The sequence below is a fragment of the Scomber scombrus genome, chromosome 16 (genome assembly GCF_963691925.1).
Source record: "Scomber scombrus chromosome 16, fScoSco1.1, whole genome shotgun sequence".
Classification (NCBI taxonomy): Eukaryota; Metazoa; Chordata; class Actinopteri; order Scombriformes; family Scombridae; genus Scomber; species Scomber scombrus.
The window spans coordinates 28,909,862-28,923,839 of NC_084985.1; the positions used below are offsets into that span (position 1 = coordinate 28,909,862).

The 13,978-nt window shown below is 40.8% G+C and overlaps 1 protein-coding gene across 1 annotated transcript; it reads right to left on the reverse strand.

Annotated features, from left to right (window-relative positions):
• Positions 1–1,614: 1,614 nt before the first annotated feature.
• On the reverse strand, positions 1,615–13,623 carry c16h6orf136 (chromosome 16 C6orf136 homolog). Its single transcript, XM_062435633.1, has 7 exons — positions 13,442–13,623; positions 9,513–9,764; positions 7,275–7,961; positions 6,353–6,441; positions 6,036–6,236; positions 5,857–5,926; positions 1,615–4,765 (listed from the first exon to the last, which is right to left on the reverse strand). Exons 2-7 carry the CDS (start codon positions 9,609–9,611, stop codon positions 4,622–4,624), a joined length of 1,290 nt encoding a protein of 429 aa, XP_062291617.1. The 5' UTR covers positions 9,612–9,764; positions 13,442–13,623; the 3' UTR covers positions 1,615–4,621.
• Positions 13,624–13,978: the final 355 nt, after the last annotated feature.

The window sequence follows — 13,978 nt, forward strand, 5'->3', positions numbered from 1 at the left end:
GAGTCAGGACCTAAATTCTGCAGCACTCCAGGGGGTCACAGGTTCAGCAGCACAACTGCATTGTTCCCATTCAAGTTAGCTGGAGGGCTCAACTGGACGTTAGTTGTCTGGGCCAGAGGAAGCTCTTACTGAGCACGCTCAGTGGGCCCACTGCCTTCTTTGGTTAGATTTAGGCGTGGTGAACAAGATTAAGAATAAAGGATTAGGATTAAAATATCAGGGTTGGGGGCAATCAGAGGCAGAGTACAGGCAGTTCTTCTTCACAGAATGTGGGTGGGGGAAAAAATAATGTGATCCTGACTTGCTCTGACAACATACACACATGGACAACGATGATCTCATAAGATCAAGCAGCTGCAGTTTTGGGAGCCAAGTGCTACTTCTGCTCACAAGACCTCAGGGCAGACATGCTGCCACCTGCTCAAAGAGCTGATTGGCTCAGGTGTTGGATCAACAATATAACATTTTATAGAAACTCATTATTTTTGTTTGATTGTTAACATTTTGATTTTGGTTGATGACAACTTTTATCAGTGGCCACATATTACAGATACACAATATGAACTTTATATAATCATTTCATTCTTGTCAGCGCTATGAATTGGAATAACATGAAGCTTTGTGACATGAAGAATCTCCTCTGTACAGAGGTGAAGTGCTGACTATGTGAATATTTGACAGATAAATGATATATTATGTCCTCCTGTCCCCTTGCATTTTGAGTGGTTTATTTGTTTGCACATTACGAGATACAATTTTATATAGATATTTAAAGATAACACATAACACATGTACTCAGCTTTACATTCAAATTAAATCATTTGTGCAGAAGAGGAAGCTAAAAGCTTTCACCAAGAGCTCTGCCAAAAACTCAAGAAACTGAATCACATTTACTAAATAGAAGTCCCTTTTATTCTACATTTTGTTTCAGGAATGAGATGTGACTTTTGCATTAGTTTGATCACCAGCTGATTTATGGTCAACAGGTAGTAGTCCTCCTGTACAGCTGCTGAATTTCTATGTAAAATGATGTAACAGCCTATATTTGAGATTACAGAATAAACGCTGTCATGATTATCAAAAGGTATCAGGCCTGTTTGGTCTGAGGGTGGTGCAACAGGAGATATTATGGAGTGGGTCAATCCTCTGACAACCATGAACGTAATCAATACATTTCCACTCAAATCTGTGTTAGTTTTGATATTTCTTGTGCTCAAGTAGAACATGAGCTTTGACAGTGGTATGACAGGAAAGATCAGGAAGTCTTCAAAAACATGAGGGGTCGGAGCACCCTGGCTGTTGAGTGGTTAGAGTACATGACACATAATTGCAGTGTCCCTGGTTTGAGTCCGGCCAGGGACCTATGCTGCAGATCATTCCCCTCTCTCTCTCCCCAATTCCTGTCGGCCTCTCTGCCAGTTTCTTACTAAAATAAAAGGCAAAAAAGCCCCCAAAAACATCTAAACAAAAAAACATGAGCGGTCTATATGTACAATGAAAGCAGCAAATGTAATGTCAACATGGCCTCAAGTTGCTGATACATGTTCCTCTGGACCACAGTGGACGTACAGGTTGACACAATGTGACAAAACAATGATAAGAATGAATCATCATTAATATTTTATTTTATTCACATAACCAGGATTTACACAGGAGTTACTGCAGCAGTACATGTGGAAGTTAAATAACACAGAACCTGACAAGTCATGTGTCTACACAGTTATGACTGATAAATACACACCAGAGGATATTCATTATGTGATGTACCACAGCTACTGCTACTGTTTATTGGCTGGTTTGAAGAAGCATTAACATTATCAAGCATGATCAAGCAGGCACACTGCTGTGTGAAATCTTACAGTGAAGTTACAGCAAATGTTTCAGCATCCAGACTGAGTATGTACAGCTACTCATATAGGTACAGTTTCATGTCTACACAAAGTAAGTGTTCAATTGAAACTGCTCCTACACAGAGATTCTTTTGCATTTAGCGTTAAACGACAAACGGAGGCATTTCTCTACAGTTCTACATTTAGTTCAGGTCAGGTCTTTTTTAAGGGACATTTGGAGCCATTCATTCACTGTATAGTCTATAACCATGTAGTAGTCACACTGAGTAACTCAGTCAGCAAGACTCCGTTCATTCATGTTCCACACATCTCTGCTTTCTAATGCATGTCACTCAGCACATCTCTCTGGTCTGCTAACATGCTGATCCTGAAAAGTTATATAGTGAGTGCATGGCCTAACATTTTTTGTTAGCTTGTAATCTAAGTTGTTGTGACAGCTATAGAAGTCAAAGCATGTGTATTATTTACACTAACATGACCAAAAGCATTTGGGATTGCAACATCCTGTTTTTTCACAAGTTCACTTTACCTGGGTTATTTTATGATGTTTTCTTTTGGAACTGACCACAATGACTGAAAACACAAGTGTCTTACCTATTGAAACATACATTACATGCTCATATTCATGTATCTTTCATAGTGCTACCTAGCACCTAGTTTCACACAGTGCCAGTGGAACAGCTGTCTGCAGTTCACTAAAATGTGGATGGAACTAAAGTCACATGATAACAGGTGGTTGTGCATGGGGGTAATTGATATCTTTATTTTGTATGTCCTTTTCAGGTGTATACCTCTAATTTTACACTACTGATGTGGCTGTAAATAATTGTTGTTAATAAAGAATAAAACAAACGCTGCATGTATTTAGTTTGATCTCCCACAATATCAAATTCTCCCAAATGGTAAAAAGGTAGCCTCTGTGAACATATTTCCCATCATTTAATGACACTAGATGTGAAGGTTTCCTCCACAAACAGGCCTGTTGGTCTGGTTGCTCAGCTCTATTGGAAATGAATGGACGGCCAGCATTTTGTTGACTGTTACTTGCAGTCTGCAGCTTAGGTCTGTGGTTGGCCACAACGTCAAGGTGCTTTATCATGTGATCATTTGAAAAAAATATTTTTTCAACAGTCACAACATACACTTCTAATGGCTTGCAGTAGCTTGTTTTCATAGTGGGAGATTCAGTTACTTTCACAGTGCACACACACACACACACACACAAAGCTGTGTCAGATCATACAGCTGATCTCCACACAGTCACCATAGCTACCTTTAAGAACTACTACCATTGCATGCTGGGCTCAGATTATTTGATATTCAGGCTGACTGACATATTCTCTCTAAAGAATCACCAGAAAGTTATGGTGTTCACTTTAGAATTTCTGATCACATTTTTCACAGCCAGAAAGTCTACCACACACAGTCAGGGCCATAGCAGTTCAGTCTGTTTGGTACTGAAGAGAACTCTTCTTTGGACAAGAGAGACAATGAGACACTGCAAAGACAACGAGAAAGGACTTTTGAGGGACAGCTGGTGGCCAACACTGCAGATAAAGCAATTTTCTCAAATATGTGAAAGTGTCCTGTAAGGGCAACCGTATGATTTAATTGTAATGCTTCTTGGATTGTCTAAAGGCCAGGGCATGCTGGGAGCTAATTCATACGTGTCAGACCACATGTTTCTGTCCAGCCAGTTGTCATTGTGAGGGTTGAGACATGTGGAACTGTTCAAATGGGATAACATGTTCAGACTGTCCCTCCTTTAAGGCATTCATGGTGTTGCACTAAATTTTTCACACAAAAACTGACAGAAGTAGTTGTGTGAAGAACTGAGGCATATTGATGCCCGGAAAGCATCTGAACTCCAACTCCAACATCCACTCCAGAATCCACTGCTAATGGCTGAAGTCTTCCTGAGTAAAACTTTTTTTTTCTCACTCCAGTTCAAACAGACAAAAACACCCAAATTTTCCAAACACAGCACGTCAGCGATCAGGTGACAATTCAGTCTTTTGATTTTAGTCCAGTAGCATAGATAAATGATGCAGGTCTGTATCATGCAAGTTGTCTGCAGAGGTAACAAACTCTGTGGCTTAGATAAGTAACTGATATAACCCAGCCACTATATTATATACCCAAAATATCCTCATGAAGCTACTGTGATAATGGGCAGGCTATTTGAAGGCATTTTCTATGAAATCATCTGTGGATGAAGTATAGTCCTGTTGGGAGGACATGCTTAGTAAAATGTGGGATTTTTATCCTTTGCAAAGTTGCACATGTTCCTCATTTGGAGTCTGTGAGAGCCACATCATGAAGTATGTTGTGTTTCAGGCAGCTTCTTTAATCTCTTTAGTGTTGGATCTGTTAAATGTTGACTTCCACTTTAAAAAATGGAAAAGCAGAGTTTCAAATCCTTAAATTTCAAATCGTCAAATAAATATTTGAACAAAAAAATGGAATCAAAATCTGTTAAATTACAGCTGACTGGCACAGAGAAGACATACGAGACACAACCCAGACATGCGGTCAGATTAACATCTAAAATGATTTCAAATGGTAACACTAAAATCAAAAAAAAAAAAGCAGTATGAAGTCTTGACTGTATTTAATTCAGAGGCAATGATAATCGATCTCAGGATACAGAGGTGATCTTTCCATATTTAAGCGTTCCTATGTTGAGAATGAATGAGACCTGTCAGAATGGCATGGACTTTGACACACCGTTGACTCCACTGGCCGTTATTCCTCTAAACTTCGTCCTTTTTTCAGTTTCTCTCCTGTCGCAGTGAAGACAGGAGGAGGGGCAGCAGGTTGAGAGCAGGTCGATGCTCCTGCACTCCCAGAGCCACCAGAGCGCCAGCGAGGATTGACGTTACCCTGGGCAGGACGGGGGGCTGAGCTGGCATCACCTGCAACAGAGATGGAGGACAAACTGGAAGCTCAGACAGACACACAACACAGCTGTCCTACAAGCATGAACACACATGCAGCTTGTTTAGATAGTTATAACTTGAGTATGACAACCCTTTGTGCCTCTAATTTTCTCTGTGGTCATTCATTTCAAACACAACACATCTCACAGCACTGCTGCTGTCATTAACCTAGATTTTCGTTACTTTTTTCAGATAAGATTGTACTCAGTACATCATGATTTGATCTCCAGTGCAAAATATTGGTAATAACTGCTGGTTATGGTAGTATTTATAAGCTGCTTCTGACATCTATCAACAGAATCAAAAAAATGTAAATGAGAGCAACTATAGGATGAATTCAGCTGTATTAAAACATGCATGTACAGAATCAGTCTCTCTGAACTACCTATTTAAGGGTGAAAGGCCAAGGTAAGAAAGGTGATCAAAAACCGTGACTCTGGCCAAACTCCACAGACCCTATGTGGAGATGGAAGACACTTCACAGACAACCATCACAGCAACATTACACTGATCTGGGCTTAACGGAAAGAAGCCTCTCCTCAATGAAAGACACGGGAAAGCCTGCTTGAAGTTTGCAAAAAGCACCTAAAGGACTCAGTTTCAGAGTCTTCAGACTGACTGAACGTGGTTCAGATCTGATGGTCTGATGAAACCAAGATTGAAATGTCTGGACTCAATTCTAAGTGTCATGTCTGGAGGAAACCAACCACTGCTTATCACCTGCGCAATACCATTCCAACAGTGAAGCATGCTTGTGGCAGCATCATGCTATGGGGATGCTTTTCAGCAGCAGGAACTGATGGACTGTTCAGGGTTGAAGGAAAGCTGAACAGAGTCAATTACAGAGATCTCGTTCATGAAAACCTGGTCCAGAGCACTCAGGACCTGTAACTGGTCAAAGGTTCACTTCAAACAGGACAATGACCCCAAGCACAGAGCCAAGACTAGTGGTGTTAATCTTCACTGTCCTTTGATTACGATTCCCTGCTCCAAGCACTCAAACACTCCCATAAAGTTATTCTATACATTTCAGTACATGAAAGTAGAAAACACAGGTAGCTGCTCACCTTTTCTACTTTATGACAGTGAATGAGTCCATCCTGCCCAATGTAAAAGGTAGAGAATGCATCATATGACCTGGAACAGATGGCATTTAGATTCTATTAGTTTACAACCATGAATGACAAAAACACTTAGTATGAAGCATCACTTACACTAGGTCCAGTCTGTATGTACTGTGTGTTACCTGTACAGATGAGATTTGTCTTTGCGGTAGAAGCGCAGCAGCAGAGAGTGGAAGGGAAGGCCCCTGATCCTCCAGCGAGCCTTAATGGTCCCATCCTCCATGTGCTTAGTCAGCTTCAGCACCTCTAGCCAGGCCTTGGTGTAGTAACACAGAAACAGGAAGCGCCACAGGGAGAGCGTGAGCTGGTACACCACACGGCCTCTACAGCCACAATACACAGGGATGGACAGGTCACACAGGAAGTGGTACAAGCAAAATGATAACAATCATAACAATGTTGTAATTATGTAAATAAAAGTGAGAATGTACAGTTTCACCTGGTCTTGGTATTGATAAGTCCATTGATGAATTCCAGATCATCTGAGTACATGCTGTAATCATGTTTATTCGCCAAGAAATTTGGAAGCTGCAAAACAAACAGTTCATCTGTACAACCACGGTCTAATGCAATAAATACAAACTCAGTACAATAAGTAAAGGACTTATTTCAATTCACATAGAAATCGCCTCTGCATAACATTTCATAATTTTTTCGATTAACCGATGAATCGGATAAAAAAATATATTTTTAATGTCCAACCCTTCATTCAAAAACAAAACATTATTTCAAATTGACAATGCAAAAAAGTGCTCAAACAACACGTTGCTGCTTGGACGTCCCTGAGCTGTTAAAGTAATATGAAATTATAAATAATAATTAATAACTAAATGTTAATGTCTGATAGCTTTAACAAAATAACATACACATGTATGCTACACAAAAAGATATTTTCTGTTGTTCAATCAACCTGAGTTTTTGGAACAATAAATAAAAGATAAACTGTTAATAGGATTTGTTTCAACATTCAGTGGTGGTTCTAGTATATAAATTAAAAAGATTATATATTATATATTATATATTATATATCGCTAACTATAACATATTGGTAATAAAAAAACAGTTTCACACAAATAGAGCACATAAATCAATATTACCCTTCAGCAGTGTCAACCAAGAATAAAGTCTAAACCAGTTCATCTTGGTGGTGTACAGACTGGTCTGATATTATTCTTAATGATTTCACACACAACCCAGAAAAAAACCACAATGTGTCTGAAACTACATATAAACAGTATGAAACGTGGTTTATTTTGTAGTTACCAGTTATACTTTTTCCATCAGATAAATATCTTTATGTTACAAGACAAAAATAATTTCAAGAAAAGTCAATTTAGAATCCAGACATAGTGCAGTCTTACCTCTATCCTCAGCCTTTCATACATCATGGCCAGTTTCTCTTCTTCTTCACTTTCTCTTTCAGTGTGACCCCCCTCTGCTCTCTGTGCATGGCTACACAGAGATGTAGGATGCAGCAGAGGCAGCTCCACAGGCTTGTTCTCAAGTCCAACATCCTGCCTAGATTTCAGGCTGCCAGTAGATGGCGGCTCTGTTCCCGGGCAATGGAAACAATAAAATTGAGAGCCATACATGAAGGGTGCAGGACACCTCTCTGCTTCAAACAGGCTTCTGAAACAGCCATGTTCTCGTTTCACAGCATCAATACTGTTTCTCTTGAAGCTGTCGACACTAATGTCATCCACTCGACTGCCATCCACCATGGTCAGGGGGAAGGAGAACTCGGAGGACCTGTGAGCTCCCAGAGCGAGGAGCTCTGTTGGTTTATTCTGACCAAAGAACAAAGGGATCTCCAGCAGGGTGTGCAGGCCGCCTGACTCCCCCTGTCGTACCAGCATGCACATGCTGAGCGAAGTCTCTTCCCAGTCCTCGTCATAGAAAGCACCTCTCTGTGGCTGGCTGGCATGATGGAACGGGTGGGACAGGACAGGCTGCTTAACGTTCTGATATCTCAGGCTGTTGGGAGGTGCCAGGGCCCATGATGCACTGCTCAGGGGGCGTGTCTGATAGATCCACTGCAAGTCAACCGCCTGAAGGAGCAACAAGGGCTCAGTAAGATTATCTTTAACATACAGTACACTTAGAAGTACACTGACATGTTGTGGTACAACGGCCTGACATGACAAATCTTGTTATTCGGAGGAGAAGATGAATCTTAGATTGTGTCAGGACCGAGACAGGTCAAACAGTCCAAGTAACAGAGGAAGATAACTGGCCACCATTGTGATTCAAGTATTGCCCCATCCCACAAACATCTGCCACACTTCATCTGCATACAATCATTCATGACCATGAAATGGTAGGCAGCAGTACAGTGCTTTGCAGGTAGTAAACCTCACTCCCCCATACCTGGACAGACAAGCTGGCGACAGATGCTAACACCCATGGGTGTGAGCCTCCTTGCTAGCATGCCCGTTTCACATATCTGGCTAAAAGCTCTGTGTGTTTATGGCAGAGAGCAGGAGAGCTACTCTGTGCTGCACCTGTGCTACTGCTGTAGACACTCATGGACTTAACAACTGTAGAGTCTGTTGTTCAAAGGCTAAATTCCAGAATGGGCTTAGCCCCCCAAGGCCCACCCAACACAGAGTCTGGTTCCAGGATGTATTAGCCTGGCTTAGCACAAAATCTGGAAGTAAGGGAAAAACTGCTAGCTTAACACGAAAGAGAAAAAATACAGCTACCAATAACATGACAGGTGTCAGATCTGAATGTGTATTTTAATTGATTGCATTTAATAATAAAAATGTAAACATAAGGCAGATAGCATTGGTGCCATTACTTTCTAGACGTAGTTTCAACATTTAACTCCCCTCTTTAATCATGAATTGTTTTTATAAATGCATGGTTATCTTAACCACATGTGTTACACTGTGAGAAAATAATCCACATTTAGAGGTGCTGCTGAGTGTTTGTATTTGTTAGGGATGGGTATCTAGGACCAGTTCCAAATTGTCCAATCCATCAGAATTGTATGTCTCAGTGTACGCAGTTTTTTTCAAAAACGGCAACTGCTACAAACATGTTGTGATTGAATAATTAATTATTTCCCTTTGTGAGACTAACATGAAGTTTACTTTGAACCTTCTACACCCTCACTCAGAGGTTAACATTAGCAGAGCGCTGTAGTTAACTCCAGCAGCTGACCAACACACACTGCAACATTAAACTACTTAAAGCAACTCTGAGCTGAAGAAAAGAACTTGGTGATCAGTCTGTCTCACCTCAACAACCCTGCAGACACTCAGCATGTTGGACAGTGATGTCTGTCAGAGAGGCTGCTCTCCACTGCTGGATATATAACGTTAATAATATTAACATTAATAACAGCAGAGAATCCGCCTCCCCCTCATTTCATTATACTCATACAGACAGGAGACTGTAAGATGCTTTATGCAGCTCTATGAACATACATGGCTTCTGGTAATCTGTGTATAACCGTATACACACTACACACCACACACACACCACACACCACACACCACACACACACCACACACACCACACACACCACACACACACACACACACACACACACATGACTGGAATGAGAAATCCAAGAGATAATCTATGCACATTACCTGACTGAAACTCCAGCTCTGGTTTGTGATGGGTTGCCTTCGGCCATGGCTGCGGACACAACCCACCCAGAAGGCGACACCACCTCTGCTCACAGCCATTCACCACAGGGGCCAGGAGCTACCCCAGTCACCAGCTGACCATCACCCACAGCAGAGCAGCACAGAGGACACCACCGAGACACACTTAGCAGCTCCGTCAGTTGACTCTGGACACTTCCAAACTACAGCAGCAAGCTCTCTACCCTGATAAACCTGGCCACAGAGAAAAGAGAGCAGAGCTAATGATAGAGTGCTCACTAGACCAGAGAGCTGAGTGTAAAACTGATATGGTATAAAACTATATCTATTAAAACTGTTCACTTGTCAAAGATCAAATGGGTTTGGTGACATACAGTAGTTAATAGAGAGAAAAATAAACAATTTGATCATTAATGAATCACTGAGTCCCATCTACTGATCTAAGGGGGCACATTAGGTGTCAGTTTATCTGTGCTTTAAAAGTAATTGGGTCAATTTTAAAATGAATATGATATCAAACTGGAAATGAGTGCTAATTGGCTGTTTACAGCTTCACTAGCTTTTTGTGCTGTATATCACAACCTCTAAACTTGTACCAATGTGTACATTATACATTTCTAAAAGATGATTAGTACAAAGATGTGATCTTTGTTATTGGTCTTTGGAGCCATATCCAAATGAACTAACATACCCAACCTCTTCATAGAATGATGTACATGCAGAGTTACACACTAGAAGGCTCCAATTTTAAAGGGCAGGTTTATGATCATGATGGTTTTATCATTACTAGTTTGGAGCCAATTCTTGTCCAGCATGCACAAGTGTGATATGGAGGTCTCCAGTGTACATACACTGTAAATTGACTTTTCATTGAAGTAGGAGATATGTTGTGTCCAGCAGGAGGTTGGAGCAAGGCAACATATCTCCTACTTCAACTTCCTCTGTGTATGTGTACACAGAGGAAGTTGTCTCTAGATGAGTCCAGTTTGAAAGTTACTAGGTCTTGAGTTGGGAAACTGGCTGTACAGATTACCCTGAATATGGATCCCCGCTCCCATTCACACATGACCTCATGCAGGAACTATTCCTGAACATGGATAGACTGCATGTGTGAAAGGGGCTTTAGTTTGAAGTTATTCCATTGCCAGTGGTGTTGTGGGCTCTGTGCGCACATAACAGCACTGCTGCTGAAAATAGTGCACCTTTAAGTGTATTACTCTAGGGGAACACTGGACATTTTACTTTTCTGTGGGAAAAACTTATCAGACATACATTATTATTATCAGGCTGTCCTAACAAGTCTCTAAAGACTCCAGCTGGTCCAGAATGCATCTGCACGCATACTGACAAAAACTAGAAAGAGAGATCATATTACTCTCATTTCAGCTTCGATGCATTGGCTTCCTGTAAAATCTAGAATAGAATTCAAAATCCTTCTACTCACTTTCAAAGCTCTTAATGATCAGGCTCCATCATATCTTAAAGAGCTCATAGTACCTTATGTACCTACCAGAACACTGTGCTGGTCTACTTGTGGTACCTAGTATCTCTAAAAGTAGAATGGGAGGCAGAGCCTTCAGTTATCAGGCTCCTCTCCTGTGGAACCATCTTCCAGATTCAGTCCGGAGGGCAGACGCCCTCTCTACTTTTAAGAGTAGGCTTAAAACTTTCCTTTTTGATAAAGCTTATAGTTAGCCAGCTCCTAGTTTATGCTGCTATAGGTTTAGACTGCTGGGGGACTCCCATGATGCACTGAGCTCCTCTCTCCTCCTCTCTCTCTATCCATCCATCTATATCCATTAACATTCATGTACTATTAATGCATTCAATAACTTAAAATTCTTCCTCTGAGTTCTCTGTGCTCTCTCGTCTCACAGGTAATCTGGACGGTGTCCTGGACCCTGTGGATGTTCTGAGCCCATGACTGCAGCTACTATTATTTTATGTTGATTGTTTGTCACTGTGCCTCTTTCTCTTCTCCTTCTCTCCCTTTCCCTCTCTCTCTCCCTCTCTCAATCCCAACCGGCCAAAGAGTTTTTCCTCGCCGCTGTCACCAAGAGCTTGCTCATGTGGGACTGTTACATCTCTTTAAATTAAAGAGTACGGTCTAGACCTATTCTGTGAGTAAAGTGCTTTGAGATTAATTTTGTTGTCATTTGGCGCTATATAAATAAAGATTAATTGATTGATTATCACAGTAAGCTAAGTATTTTATGTCTTCTGACATATCTGGAGGGGATCATGAAGGGTTTGTACCATGTTTACAGACATTTCTATTAGGGAAAGTGTATTAATGACTTGGTAACAGCTTAATAGATATTGAAGCTGCAGTAGATGTTGTGCCACTTGGGGGCAGTAGAATAGGGTATAAACACAGCATTGACATATCTCCTTAAATAATCATTATGACTTGTTATGACAGTTTCCTATTCACACATCAAGCAGACACAGAGCAATCAACAGTATTTATGCTACAATCATTCAGTAGCGACGGCCTGCCACTGCTTCAGAATTTATGAAACGTCATGAAAACAAATAACACTAATTTGAAAGTAAGAAAGTGCACTTTAGTTCTTATTTTTTAGTAATATATTGTAATGTTGTTTACCCTGACTTCTGGCATACTGCACCACCCAGGTACCAAAAAAAAACCCTTTAGACCCTGCTGCTGAAAAGAATCCTCAAGGAAACACTGAATCAATCATTCATTTGGAGTCATGTTTATGTCCAACCTGGTGAATGTGAGTCCAATATTCACTCTCTTTTCAGCTCTGGTTTGGTATTCACCAAATCCTGAGGACATTTTCTCTCTCTTTAGCTGCTACACCATTTTCAGCAGATTGTCTCTAGTTTAGTCTGTCTGCTGTTTGGTGCGGAAAATGTGATATATTTAAGATTTTATTTAAATATTGGACATCTTGACCATCAGCAAAAGTCCCATGCTTTAGGTGATTTACAGAATAAATGGAAAATAAAGTTACATGTATCTTCTTTTTGTGTGTGCTAATCCTAAAATTATCCAACCCAATGACCCAACACTGTGATACGATCCGAACCATGAGTTTTAAGATCCATTGCACCCCTAGTTGAAATCTTTGATTATTCCCTGACATTGGTCTTCCAATGGGGTTTTCAGAGACTCTGCCAGGAGCACATGATCTGCAGCAGACCACAAGCTTATAATCAGAGACTCTATGGTGACAGCTAAGACTGAATTAACCAGATATGAACATCCTACAATCCACACAGCTGTATTCTTAAAACTTCCCATATCCAAGAGAAAGAGGCGCCGTGCAGCAATATACCGTCTTTTGTAAGTGAATACATTTAGGTATGACGTAGTTTTAGACATTTGACAGCATAGGCAATTACTCCCAAATAAACCACAGGGTGACTGATAATTCAAAGAACTGTTTACCTAGTCACAACCCTAACACCATGTACTGTAAATGTAATTCACGACATATATATTCACTGATGATAGTTAAACCGGCGCTGGGTTGGAGGTATGCACAGCGCATGATTACGGCATTTGATGAGAAAACAGCGACAACACAAATTAACTCACTGTAGTCTTCAACAAATTGCATAAACAAGGAAAGACTGACACCATTATTTAGCGCATCAACGTTAGCTTGATCGTATATGATGGCCATCGCAATTTATGTTAACGAGTAAAGTTGCATTTTATATCAATTAAAAACTGCTTTTAGTCATACGTCAGACAGAATATACTCCACATATTACCTGGGCTCCAGCTGTCTTCCCTAACGTTGACTTTAAGCTACAGGCTGGTTAGCGAGCGATTGCTGCCTCCTGTGACAGCCAATGATAGCTGCAAGCGTTGGGCTAACTAGCTAAAAGCTAGTAGTCAGCTAACTACCGGCTTTGTAAACGACCTGTAATGTTACCTTTTACGGATGAAAACCCACTGAAGTCAGTGTCAATGCAGAGGTTCTCCAAGCCAGGGATTGTACAATAGTCACAGACAGGTTGACACTTGTAACATGCTAGTAAGCGTTACTTAGCTAACTTACACAAATGTCACCCTAGCCCTGTGTGTCCTTGCCCGGCCAAACGCACCTCACGCAGCCGGTCGTAATGCTGCCTTCACTGCTGTGGGAAATATGGCAACTACCCAAGTATCACATGACAACGTGATAGTTAAGGCAGGGAAAACTGGAAATGGTTCCATGCATTCATTATTTTTTTAGTGACATAAACCAAACTAAAAAGCCGTAGGAAAAGGCTCCTGGACTGTATCGGTTTATCTGACTGAACTATAGTGAATACAAATGTGCAACCCATTTAAAACCAGTCATAGAAGCTTCCATGCCATCATTTACTAGGACATTATCAGTGGCAGGTCAAAGCAGTTTTATTTATGAAGCACGTTTTATTCAAGATGCTGTACAGAGAAGTTAAAGCACACATTACACATTTAAAAC

Excerpts from the sequence above, each read along its gene's own strand:
- c16h6orf136 (XM_062435633.1), bottom strand. The coding sequence starts at position 9,611 with ATGGCTGTGAGCAGAGGTGGTGTCGCCTTCTGGGTGGGTTGTGTCCGC. Across the intron at positions 5,927-6,035 it reads GACAAATCTCATCTGTACAG|GTCATATGATGCATTCTCTA; the intron begins GTAACACACAGT and ends CATCTGTTCCAG. Across the intron at positions 4,766-5,856 it reads ACTGTCATAAAGTAGAAAAG|GTGATGCCAGCTCAGCCCCC; the intron begins GTGAGCAGCTAC and ends TCTCTGTTGCAG.